This window comes from Amia ocellicauda, chromosome 11 (genome assembly GCF_036373705.1).
Source record: "Amia ocellicauda isolate fAmiCal2 chromosome 11, fAmiCal2.hap1, whole genome shotgun sequence".
NCBI classification, from domain to species: Eukaryota; Metazoa; Chordata; class Actinopteri; order Amiiformes; family Amiidae; genus Amia; species Amia ocellicauda.
In genome coordinates this window covers 20,727,266-20,741,368 of record NC_089860.1, presented here as the reverse complement: position 1 = coordinate 20,741,368, position 14,103 = coordinate 20,727,266, and the positions used below count along the sequence as shown (strand labels likewise).

The following is a 14,103-nucleotide window of genomic DNA, read 5'->3' as shown; positions in this document are numbered from 1 at the left end:
TATTGTTATATCACTGATTTCCTTCTTACAGGATCATTAAGAGCCGTTCCAGGCAACGTAACTTCCAGTTGTTGGTCATCACCCACGATGAAGACTTTGTGGAGCTGCTGGGCCGCTCAGAGTACGTGGAGCATTTCTACAGGATTAAAAAGAACATTGAGCAGTGCTCAGAGATTGTGAAGTCAAGTGTTGCATCGCTAAACTCATATCTTCATTGACCTGAAGAGCATCACAAGGTGGCATGCTGAGAGGAAGTTGCTGTTCGTTCTCCTTCAGTTCATCAAAATCTCTGTGACTTTATGTATGTTATCTTGGAAGTGGGTTTGAAGATATAAACAATAATTAAAAATAATAATAATTGCATCCCAGCCTTTAAAATGGAAAAAGTTTCTTAATTTCCAATGATGTTTCGCCTGTTTTCCTTAAACACAGATGTGCATTGTGATTTGTAAATGTTGACGTTGGGTTGCAGACCTTGATTTTTCTGTTTTGTTTAAAAATACGTTTTTTACTGATTTAACTTGAAACTGAACAGTAACAATCTCTTCAAAGCATCTCCCTTTCAAATTGCAGCATACATATGTCTCTGCAGAATTGAAAGATTATAAGGGTTAGATATTTTGAAAGATAACTTGCACATTTGTATTACTGATAAAGATATAGCGCTAATGTGAATAAATGTCTTCAGAAAGTGTTCCGAGAGATCGCTAGAAAGAATGATTAACTTGCACAAGCATGTAGTTCTTTATTAATTGTACTCCTGTATGTTTGCCTTCTGAAATTCACATCATTTTTTAAGTAATCTGTAAATCTGTTAGTAATGCATTGGAATTAAATATATGATGCTTCTGGTGCAGTAATAAAACAACCCATGCAAGAAAAATCTTCTGTGAACCAAAGCAAATTAAACATATTGGAGACCGTTGCACATAGATGTTGGTGTCAGTCATTTCAGGTTCCCTGCAGTTATGTTTCCCGCCTGGCCAAAACAATGTGTGACTATTCGGGGGGAAAAGTAATTAATTAATGAAACGCCCTTGCTCTTGCTCTGCCCCCTGCTCACCACTTACCCCCCCTTGCACTCGTTTCCCTACCGCTACACCCCCTCACCACCCCTGCTCTTTTTCGCTGCTGCGATTTCCCCTCCATCAGCAAATCTGAAACAGACCGCTATGTCTAGGTCATTTACTATTGGGAAATACTGCATTAATATTAAATGCTTTGAAGTACATAATCATATTCTGGAATTAAAGGCTGAAATGAAATGAAATTAAAAGATTTGTGTTTAAAATAAATAAATGTCTTTGTCAGTTAGCTGCATGTAACCATTCAACCGCTCTAGAAGATACGCCTGTTGTCACGTCTTTTTCCCTAAAATGCGCTAACTTGGCTATGTTGTCTTTCTTGGCACGTCTATACCATCACCAAGACTTTTAAAACTGACAGCTCTTCGTGTCCTTCCAAACAACAGCTGAATGAAGTTCTGGATCCTCTTAAATAAGTTAACACGTTGTGTGAAATGTGTCTCTTATTGCATAAGAGCTGCCGTCTCATGCAGTTTGGGCGTGAAGCTGAGCAAGGCTTCACAAACTATGAAATTACATTTCTTGTACAATGAGAGACACACTTCACAAGACCTTGACTTACAAACACTCTTGACACACTTTAGGATTAGACACACAAATATCTAAGTTATTCTCAGCAACTACCTTATTTTTCGCAGAAACTTCTCTGCTTCCAGAACAGAGCTTGCACAGGATGCTGTTATGTGGTACACTAGGAGTGTTCATAAAATTTGAACAAACCTCACACAGATAGTCATGGTGTTTATACATTTTGTTAAAACGTATGGTGGTCAACACAGTGAATGCTTAATCTGAGAAACTGCATGTTTTAATGTGATATTTACATGCTTAAAATGCCTTTTAAAATATATTTTCTGAGATATCCATATCAAGGCAAAGACAGTTTGCCCCCACACAGTTAGGCTGATTTCCCAAAATTGTATATTACCTGTGACTGAAACCATCCTGACCCTGACTGGTCTAGTTAATCTGCCTGACCATCAACGTCTTGCTGGTGACAAGAACACAATAATTCATACTCCTGCAAAACCCAGTCAATACTTCATTATGGTTATGCACCATTTTATTAATTTTAATATATTTTGTTAAAATAAAAAGGCAAACTGATGATAATGAAACAGGTTTGTTTTATCTTCAGCAATATACATTGAAATTGCATTTCACCTCGGATTAACTTATAATGATAAAATAGTCAGCAGTTTATTCATTGCTATGAAAAGCATATATGTCTTATATACCTTTGTATTAATACACTCCCACTAAAATACATATGTGTATCAGTGTGGGAGTGTCATTATATTATTTTACACCCCTTATACTTTTAGTTTGTCTTCTAAATTCTACAGAATCTGATCTGATAAACTCAATCGACCTTAAAGGTATGATATTGAAATGAGTCATTTTTACCTTATTCAGCAAATACTTTATGTTACCTCTGCTTTAAAAAGGGGTAATCTTTAGTATCTTTCTAGCGTTGCTTCAGGTCTCTGTTAGCTCATTGAAATCATGAAGCTTGCCAAAGTCTTTCTTCTGCTTTACTTCTTGGTCCTTGCTGTGCACAGCAACAATCTCAAAATAAAGGAAATCATGAAGGCAGTTACATATATAGACACAGTAAGTTAATTTCTCTTGCATCTATCTTATTTACCTGCTTACTTGCTTGCTGCCTCTGGCTGGAAGTATGGAAATGCTAATTTATTTGTATTTTTCTATCGTTTTGTTTAGGATAAATGTGACATCTTTGTGCCAAATGTATTTCAAAAGAAAAGGGTAAGCAACAGATACTTTTTCCCATAAATATTTTCCAAAATGAAGGAGTGAGTGTGTATTACTATACTATTACTATGTCTCTGTCTCTCGTCCTCTTCATCTCTCTGACATGTTTAAACTCACTTGGAAATTGTATTGAATTCCCACCAAGAAATATAATTGAATCAATTGAGTATGATAAAATTAATTCATTCATTTTTGGGGAAAAGTTGTTGTACTGTACAGTATGGTGGATGAATGCTTCTGAGCATGTAGCTAAAAATATAACGGTTATGTTTGTATAGTTTTGCTCCACAATGAAAGTATCGCTGGGTGGTTGGCAGCTCTCAGTGCTGCCTGGGTCGGGCGGAGGGGTAGCAGCAGTGTATTTGTTGGTCTACTCCCCCTCAATCAACACTGCCACTGTATTTTGTTTGATATTGCAATTTCTGTTCTCAGATCAAAATATGATAAAATGGATGTTCTTTGTATAGGCGTCAATGTCTTGAAGCCTGCATATGAGTTGTCTTCATCACACACAGTCTTTGTGTGTGTGTGTGTGTGTGAAAACTCATGAGAAACAATAAACACCTTAAATCATTATCTATTCAAACAGGTTTTACGTATCTCTAAGCTGCTGTGTAAAGGAGCGGAGGTCTTGAAAAACATACAGGATTCACAGAAATGTGTCCACATGAAAGAAAGCATCACCATATTGTTCAGAACTATGTATAAAAGGGTAATGACACTGTTATGTGTATATATTATATAAAAGAGGTTGTCATTTGCTAAATTAACGTTGACTAATACAAGAAGTGAAAAGCACAAACTGATTATATGAGAGGGATGGATGATTGTGACTCCCAATCCCAGTCATTTGTATTGTGCATTGATTTTATTGATACTGTATTACTTAACTGACCCTGGAAATCACTGCCACGATCAAGGGTTTATTGGCATCCAAGGCTGCAATAGAGATGAGTGGTGGAACCAAGGGTCTACCTTGAGCTAACGGAAAAATAACATCCTTTCCTGATACCACATAGATTTCCATAGGTTCCACATTTTATAATCCTTTAAAGAATACACAATAGCCTTGTTACAACACAGTAATGGCAATTATTGGGGTAAATATGTGTGAAAGGATGTGGGGTGCAAACTGATTTTATTAAGGCATCAAAGCATGAACACTAAACAAGCCATGGCACAAAGGCCATTCCAAGATCTTGGGCTAGACCAGGACTGGGTGTTATTTATGTGGTTAATAAAAATTATGATCATACTCCAGAGCAATGACTGGGTCTTTCTGAAATCAGCAATATGAATACAATAGGTTGTGTATTACAATGATTGCATTACTCATCTAAAATGTAGCTTGTATTCTTCCAAAGGTTTAAGGGGAAAAATCCAAGTGTTCAAATGAAACTGAAACTCCAACATTAGACATGATGTTACCTAATGACAAAAAGTGAAATTATGTATGTGTTCTCTTTCTTTTTTCTTCTCTTTACAGACAAGGAAGTGCAAACTGAAACAAAAAAATGAAATTAAGATAGCTGATTTCCTGAATAAACTTACTGAAGCATTGAGAAAGACATACAGCGAATCTTAGAATTTGTTTTCATGATTTGTATTTGGAAAGCTGTGTTTTTTTTATTAAATGTATTTATATATTGGTTTTCTGTGTACTCAATTAAATAATATAAATGGAATCATTATTTGTGCATTATAGTTGTTTTTTTTAAATAAAATATTTCCATCAATTTGCTTTTTGCCTTCATTTTAATAAAATGCCTTTGGATTTGCTAGAATTCTCTGTGCTAAGAATATGCAGCCGGTTGCATTAAAAAGGTCTTATTGTAAGTCTTAGCCTTAGTCTAAGTCCTGTGAAATTGGACTTACGTAAGACCTTGTGATAAGACCGTTGCACAAAACAAAACCTCACAGGTCCTGTGTTAGCCCTAGCTTACCTGATGTTGCTAATCAACAAAGTTATAATTCAGTTATAGCAATACACAGAATTGCCAAAAAGTCAAACTGGTATCTAAAAAGTGTCCCTCTTATAAATGACGTATACAAATCAAGAAGTGTAAAATTGTTTATTATGAATGTGTCAAAGCAGTAGTGAAGTTTTATTTATAACCTGTTGATAAATTATTTGATAGATGGACACTTTTTAAGTACCTGTGGCCTTTCCATGTATTGCTATAACTGAGTTATAACTTTACTAAAGTATATATTCATAATCTATTAAACATTTATATATGAATACATTAAAACATTAATAACACCTTAGTATAATGTGTTACCACATCAATTGTTACTGTAGCTGTTTCTGTTTCTGCAAGACAAATTTAAAAAGTTAGGAACAAAACTAAAGAGCAGAACCTCCACAGTAGTTTTCTCTGAAATACTTCCGGTACCACGTGCCAGGCCAGGGAGACCGGCAGAGATTAGAAAGTTGAACACGTGATTGAAAGCTTGGTGTAGGGAAGAAGGTTTTAGGGTTATGACATTGGTCTTTCTTCTGGGATAGATGAGACCTGTACAAACCGGACGGTCTACATCTAAACAGAAGGGGGCTGATGCATTGGGAGAGCGTATGTGCAGAGTAATTGAGAATCTTTTAAACTAGGAACCAGGGGGGCAGGGAGCTCTGCTAATGGGAGATGCTCCACTAAGGAAAAAAAACAAAGGGAAACTACAAGTAGGAAAGTCCTGAAATGTTTGTACCTCAATGCCAGGAGTACAAGGAACAAAATGTTAGACCTAGAAGCCACAGTGCTGGTGTGTGACTATGATGTTATAGGAGTGACAGAAACATGGTTTACAGAAAATGATGGGGATGAATACAAGTTGAAAGGATTCACACAGTTTAGGAGAGACAGACAAAATCAAAGAGGTGGTGGGTTAGCATTATATGTCAAAAATGACATTGTGTTACATACCACCCAACTCAGATATTCAGAAAGATGTTGCATTGTACAGTGTAATCAGGACTGCCTGATTTCAATTTCCCAAACATAGACTGGGAAAGCCCAGTTGGGACTACAGAAGCAGAAATAAAAATGGTTGAGATGGTAAATGACTGCTTTATAACTCCATTTTTCAGGGAACCAACCAGGGAGTGTGCATGCATTGACTTGATATTTTCAAATGACCAAGACTGAGTCAGAGGGACACTAGTTAGAGAACCAATGGCAAACTGTGATCACAATATGGTTAGCTTTGAGGCATACTTAAAAAAAGTACCAAATCTAAAACAATGGTCTACAATTTTAGAAAAGCAAACCTTGAAGGTATGAGACAGCACTTAGAAGAGGTAGACTGGAGCACACTGGATACAGAGTTAGTTGAAAATGGATGGGTATATTTTAAGAATATACTACTTGAGGCTCAGGAGCAATTCGTACCAAAACTTAGCAAATTGAGGACCAAAAAACACTGGCCAAAATGGTTTAATAGAGGTATGCAAAAAAATATAAAGAGGAAGAAAATGTTGTATAGCTCATGCAAAAGGGATAGAGACTAAAGAAAATACAAAGAATATGTTGAGCTGCAAAGAGATCTTAAGAAAGGGATCAGGAAAGCAAAGAGGGAAATAGAAAGAAACAGCTATTGGAGCTAAAACTAATGCAAAGAGCTTTCTTCAATACTAACAGCAAGAGGACAATAAGGGAGGAAGTGAAACAGATAAATGGTAAAAATGGAAGTATCTTGGAAAACGAACAAGATGTAGCAAATGTTCTAAACAAGTATTTCACAGAGGTTTTTACAAAAGAAAAAACAGATAACATGCCACAGGTTAACAATCAGTCCAGTCAAACCCTAAGAGAGATCAGGATAAATGAGGAGGTGGTACTAAAGGAACTAGCAGAATTAAAAACAAACAAATCACCTGGGCCAGATGGGATATTTCCAACAGTACTTTATTTACAGGAAATTATTTATAGGCCGCTAACTCAAATATTCCAAATGACACTTGGAACAGGGGATGTGCCGACTGACTGGAAGACAGCAAATGTCATACCAATCCACAAGAAAGGGGACAAAACTGAGCCAGGAAATTACAGACCAATCAGTCTCACCTGCATCACCTGTAAAATGTTGGAAAAAATTATTAGACAGAAAATAGAGGAGCATCTCAATGAAAACCATATTCTTGGAGATAGTCAACATGGGTTTAGATGAGGCAGATCATGTCTTACTAATTTATTAGAATTATTTGAACATCCAACTGCAGCTGTAGATCACGTGAAAGCATATGATATGATATACTTAGATTTCCAAAAAGCTTTTGATAAGGTTCCACACCAAAGACTGATCCCCAAATTGGAAGCTGTAGGCATTCAGGCATTAATGTAAGTAGTTGGATTATGAACTGGTTGATGTATAGGAAACAGAGGGTGTCGATTAGAGGAGTCACTTCTAACTGGAGTGAGGTTGTTAGTGGAGTTCCACAGGGATCAGTACTAGGGCCTTTGCTTTTTCTAATCTATATTAATGATCTGGACTCTGGGATAGTTAGCAAACTTGTCAAATTTGCAGATGATACTAAAATAGGTGGCTCAGCAGATACAATCTCGGCAGCACAGGCTATTCAGAGGGACTTAGATAGATATCGCTGCTCTAGAGGCAGTTCAGAGGAGAGCAACCAGACTTATTCCAGGTCTGAAGGGAATGTCCTACTGAGAGACTGAGGAACTGAACCTTTTCACACTTCTTCACACTTCTTCCTCACAATCGGGAACAAACTCCCCAACGATGTGGTTGAAGCTGAAAATTTGGGAACATTTAAAGGCACACTGGATAGGATCCTTGGATGACGCAGTTGTTAATGGACACCAAACGAGCATGATGGTTCGAATGGCCTCCTCTCATTTGTAAACTTTCTTATGTTTTTATGTTTTTATAATGCTATAAAGTTAGTTTTTTTAGGATAATATCCAGCACACCAGCCCTACCAAACCAAAACCTTTTTATAGCTCTGCCCAACTGGCTGCTCTTGCTGAATAAATTTACCCACTAAGAAGAATTACCCCCACTGAAGGAAGCCTTTGTCTCCTAGGAAGTCTAACCTGAGCCCAGCACGAACAGAACCTGAGTCTGAGACTTGAACTGAATTCTAATGCAACGTTTCATAACATAGGGTTGGGTTATGATTCCTGTTTTTTTCTCATCTTTGATCGTGAGATAAAAAAATATTTCTTAAAAATATTTTCTTTCTTGTCCGAACGGAATTAACTTTTTCAAAACAATTAACACGTGCCCCAAACTGAAACACATTGTCCAAGAGGACAAAAATCATTTGTAAAATGCACTCAGGCTCTCAAAACAGCAAATACATGTCACAAACCAAATCAGTCCATCAAAACAGTATTATTTGTCATTTAATTAAAAGTTCTTTCCATCAGCCACTTCACAATGACACAATAAACACTAACTGTGAGCATCAGTATGACATTGTCAGCCCTGAGTACGTGCTCTCTTTGTTTTCTACTTGTTAGTCAAATCAGTGTAAATGGTCAGTAAACATTTCACCGCAGCAGGAGCTGTACTCATGTTCTCTGAGTGACTCATATCAAGAAGTCCAAAGTAGAAACAGCAAAAAATACTAAAATTTTACTATATTCCATCACATTACTGCTGCTGATACATTGATGCTGCAAATTACAGTAAACATAAATCAAGTCCACTGAAGATACTCAGGACCAAGCTGATATATTTACATACAGTACTGTGCAAAAGTTTCAGGCAATTGTGAAAAAATGCTGTAAAGTAAGAATGCTTTCAAAAATAGTCATGTTAATAGATTATTGTAATAGATAAGTGAGTGAACACAAGAAAAATCTACATCAAATCCATATTTGGTGTGACCACCCTTTGCCTTCAAAACAACATCAGTTCTTCTAGGTACACTTGCACACAGTCAGGGATTTTGTAGGCATATAGTCAGGTGTATGATTAAACAATTATACCAAACAAGTGCTAATGATCATCAATTCAATATGTAGGTTGAAACACAATCATTAACTGAAACAGAAACAGCTGTGTAGGAGGAATAAAACTGGGTGAGGAACACCAGAGCCGGTCGTGATCTCCCTGGGGCCCTAAGCAATATTCTGCTAAAGGGCCCTCCTACCTGACCCGTGAGTCATGTAAACCATTTGCCATTGCCAAACAGTCACACCTGCCACCCCAGTGCTCCCACTACAATCCTCCCTCCTTTAAAACAGTTTGCTCCATCTGTCGGTCTAAGAATAAGTAGACCTATACAGAACAGAATGAGGTATAAACAAACAATATTTACTGAATAGAATATCTTCTATAGAATCTTAAGATAAGTGAATATTAACATTAACATAAATAAGAAATTGTAGAAAATATAAAATGTAGAAAATAATAAAATATAACACTGAGCTTTCGCTCTGCTGCCTGGTAATTAGTCCAGTCCTCACAATATTATACAATTAGCTTTGTCTATGCAATGTAAACATAAAGCCTATAGCATATATTGTCTGGACTGGTCCCCACAGAGGTTGCTGCTGGAAAGCGCCGGGTTTCATTTAATGCACGCACATATGAATGATCTTTTCCGAGCTGCAGTTTATAAACACCATTGCCTGTTGGCATTTATCAAACGTAATAAATAGTTGTATTTCACTCTCACTTTTGTCAGGTACAAAGTCACAGAACACAGCCCTGGAAGTGACTGGCAAGCAAGACACAGACAGACCAAGAGATGTACTGCCCATCTAGGTTAACAAGACAGACAGACTAGAGAGGGATGCACTGGAAGCTCGCACATCAACGTAATGTTACTGTTATTTGCCGACATCAAACTTCAAGAGGAGAGAACACAAGTTTACCTGATTGCTGTTCCCGCAATTCACTCTCATGTTTTCTTTTTTTCATGAATCAGTGTCTGCAGGCAACAGTGAAACATGGTGGAGGTTCCTTGCAAGTTTGGGGCTGCATTTCTGCAAATGGAGTTGGGGATTTGGTCAGACTGGTCTCCTCAATGCTGAGAAGTATAGACAGATACTTATCCATCATTCAATACCATCAGGGAGGCATCTGATTGGCCCCAGATTTATTCTGCAGCATGACAACGACCCCAACATTGCCTGGGCCAACAGTGAAGAGCACCTTCTCTTGAGACGGCTGCACACATGGCATATTCCCCCCTCTCTGGCCTGAACACTGACTGTGGCTCTGTGACCGATGAGCTCCTCCCATGTCTGATCACTCTGGGCAAATTGAGTCCCGCTTCATCCACGTATATTTATACAGAATGAACATGGGTAGCCTTTCTTACTGTCAGCAACTAAATCTATATTGTGATGAGATTTGCAAAAATGTACACTGTTCTACTCCTTTAGGTTAAGGTATTGGTCATGTAGACCATGGTTTCATTCACATTGACTTAGCAAATGAGAAACTGTAATAACAGTAGTATTGAGTTGAAATGAATGTGCTCGATTTCTGTAAAATATATTATACCTTGTTTTCCTCTCCTAAAACCCTCCAGCTTAGATATAATGGTATAATTATTATTCATCAATTAAGTTAAATGTTTATATGCTAAATTAGGGGTGACCTCTTTGGTTCAGGTTTTAAATTTTAAAGTTGATGAAGATCTGTGGAAATAAGTTTATAATGAGCAATTAAGTTAATATCTAGTAAAAGAAAGCAATTTAGAACTAAAACTTAAATAAATAAATAAATACATACATACATACATACATACATAAGCACAATAGACCCTGAACAATATATTTTGGGTATCCCTGATTACAAAGTAAATGTAATCTTTTTATACTCCCATGGATAGAAACCTGTACAAAGAAAAAATTATAGCTCAGCTGTATCACTTTCTCTAAAAAATGATTTTTTTTCTCCTTTTGATCGTAAATGGTCATACCTGATGTCATTGATATTATCAGAATTTCCGTTCTGCATTTAGAAATATCCACACATACAAAAAAAAAGATAAAGACACCACTAGATAACTGTGTTCTTACTCAGCAAAATAAAAAACTATTTAAATCCAAACTGTAGTTCACATCACCAAGACATCTACCTGGAGTCAAACACTTCACTCCTCGCTCAGCTAAAACAGAAGAATCCTCCACCATCATGTTCAGAGCAGTGATGAATCTGTCCGGCCTGCTAGTCCTGGTTGTATATGTCTGCAGCAATCCCGCTCCTACACACCACAAGTCCTCACATTATCAGCATCGGACTGAGATCATAAAATCTGTGGATGAACTGCTCAAAGCAAAGGTAAGACAGGCTGCAGGACCTGCTTTTTCAAATTAACTTCTGAGGAGGCTCTAGGATACTAAATAAGATGGGAAAGGTCATTAGCATATCACATGACTTCACATTTTATTAAATACATATCATAATAAATATGATTGAAATGATTAGTATATCATACTTTTGCAAGGCTGGTCAGTACAAAGAAGCGATAGATAGACTTGTATTTACCCAGACATTGTTGCTGTAGTCAATTATTTATCCAGACAACTCTCAAAACATGACATTGAGGCTGTCCTTAATAACCCTGCTAATTCAAATTCAGATTTTATGTACAATTGTATTAGACTAAAGCTGTACCTTGGATTGTGTTATTTTAATATTATTGTCATTTTTGTTTTCTAGAAAGATATTCTGAAAGAATTGGTGCCCTTTGTAAAGATGGAGGAGTGTGAGGTAAACACATTTTATTTATTACAAATGAAAACTAATGTATGGACCCAAGACCAAAAGCATAACTGACCCTTTTTAACCTTATAGAAGGATATGATTTGTCAAACACATTTTCCTGTAAACTCAAAGTATGATCTGAAGGGTAAATCTGTCCCATATGGTTAGTGCAGAAGAGGTTGGTTTCCTCATCTGTGTATCTCTGTAAATAATCTTTGCTGAAGCTTCTGACTATTTTGACCAAAGGAGGGTGCAGAGCATGCATACAAAGATAGATAACATCAACCATTTGAAAGACATCTGATTTATAGACAAACTGGTACACCCCTCTTCATGGCCTTACAATCTCAGCACTGTTTCACATGATGGTGACACTTCCATGTTTAGCTTCAGAATTACCACTGAGCTCCTGGTGGCTGTGGACAGACACAAATATAAATATGTTTGATCGGTGGTTGATTGTTTTCTCTTTCTTTTCACCATTGTTTCACAGGCTAAACATCTATGTCAACTTCAGTTGGTTCTGGAGACCATAAACCATAAGGAATTTGGAAAGAATGGAACAATCAACAGGGCCCTGACTCAATATAACAAGCAGGTAATTAGGAACGTCTGGTAACGTGTTGAATAAGAGCAGGTGCGAGACACCCAGGTTCTGCAGCTTTTATGCACCTCTCTTTCAACTGTCTGCTAAAGCCCCCCGAGAAGATGACAACATTTCCACATAAGTAAAGAGCACAGAAATAAACAAACAGATTAGACTGTGTTCTGAATTGTACAATTACGATAGCTGACACACACAAATAAATACACACGTTCTAAGGGAAATATAACAAAACAGGATAAATGTATATTAAATGGTGAGCATAGGACTGGGTATGTCTGTGGGTATGTCTGTTTATTGATTTGCTTGTCTTTTGCTTTTCAGTTTGAGAAAACCTGTTCCATGCCTAATAGGGATGAGGAGGTCGAGCTGACACACATCCTGATGAAACTGCAAAATTGTATGCGTAGAATCAATTCTCAAACTTAGCACAACTGATGAAAACTGCTACTGTGATTTATACCTGTGTATCCTAGCATTATTTATTTGTAAGTGTTTTATTTATAACTATTTTTTTAAACAAATATATGTATCTATTTATATTGGACAATAAAACTATGCAATGGAAGCAACACAGTTTTTGTGTAATTTGCATTTTTCTTCATTGATATTTTATCAGTATGTCAGTTGAATTACACTTTACCTAATTTTATGGCATTATCCGATACGGTTTGCCGCCTGCCTGGGCCAACAGCAGGTTTACACAGATGGAGAGGGCACACAATTCAAGGAAAAATGCCACACATGCCAAATAATTGAATGTTCAAAAGTATGTACATAATGCAGTAATGCATTAGATCTAAAGATATAAATAAACAGCGAACACAAGCTTTCCAGACTGATATAAACAACATATCTGCAAAAAATGGGGAAAGTGGCTGTCAAAAGCTATAAGTAGCCAATTCTAGAGCATTTTCTAATCTTTACCAAGGTGTCTTAACTCATTCATTGTGAAGGCTCCCTACCTAACTTGAACACACTTATGTAATTTGCTGTATGAATTGTGGGTTTAGTGTAGGAGAACTAGAGGTTTTAGCCCCCAGTCCCACATGAATATTCCCCATAAAATGAACATCTGTTGAGGTAAAGATTATATGAAAATACTGTATTGCTGCTTCCAAACAAATAGTCTGTATCAGGGGTCTAAAACTCAAGCCCTGGAGGGCTGTGTATGCTGGTTTTCATTACAACAGAGTCCTCAATTACTTAATTTGTCTAATTGTTTAATTAGATACATGTAAACCCCTATCCAGGCCCCGGGATATTTTATAAGCAACTATACCCTGAATCAAATGCACTTCTAGCCCAACTGTAATATACCTCGCAACATTTTGAAATGTCAATGAATAATTAGGCATGTCAGAATAATTCCAGTGTCTTAGCATTATGATTCATATATAATCGAAATCAGACAGGGCTGCTTCAGTTATGTCTAGCACTGAGATTATTCCAGTGAAGCACAATACTGTAGAGATGAGTAAATGAGGTGCTTAGAATGGAAATGGTAGAACTATTAAGGCTACCAAAGGGTTTATCCAACAGGTAAAAATAGCAGGGATTTAGCAGTGAAATGAAGACTGCTTGGAGTTGTAAAATTAAGAAGAGTTAGCAATCATGGCTAAATACAGAGGGTATATATTTTGAAATCAATATAAAAGACACCTTGTTGTTTGAATCTATCCATTCACCATTGCTATGCTTAGATTATCTGCCCCAATCTGCTGACTGCTGTGAATTTTCAGCCAAACACTGGGCAAGCAACATGACAAGACTAAATCGAACAATAAGAGCTGAGGTCAACCTTGAGGTTAGCGATTAAAATGTTTGATCGGTGTAAGAAACATGTATCTGTACATCTACCATCATGGACAAGACTCCACATCCTTTGCATATAAAAGCAAGCTTACCGTTGTCCTTCTGAAACAACAGCAGAAGTATAATTAGATTGTTTCT

At 36.9% G+C, this 14,103-nt stretch overlaps 1 protein-coding gene across 1 annotated transcript in view; it reads left to right on the top strand.

Annotated features, from left to right (window-relative positions):
• The window catches only part of rad50 (RAD50 homolog, double strand break repair protein), a 30,715-nt gene extending 29,787 nt beyond the window's left edge, over nucleotides 1-928 (top strand). Inside the window, exon 26 of the mRNA XM_066716869.1 lies at nucleotides 32-928. Coding sequence (XP_066572966.1) covers nucleotides 32-218 — 187 coding nt within the window. The 3' untranslated portion in view covers nucleotides 219-928. The remainder of the gene's footprint in view (nucleotides 1-31) is intronic.
• The last annotated feature ends 13,175 nt before the right edge of the window (nucleotides 929-14,103 follow it).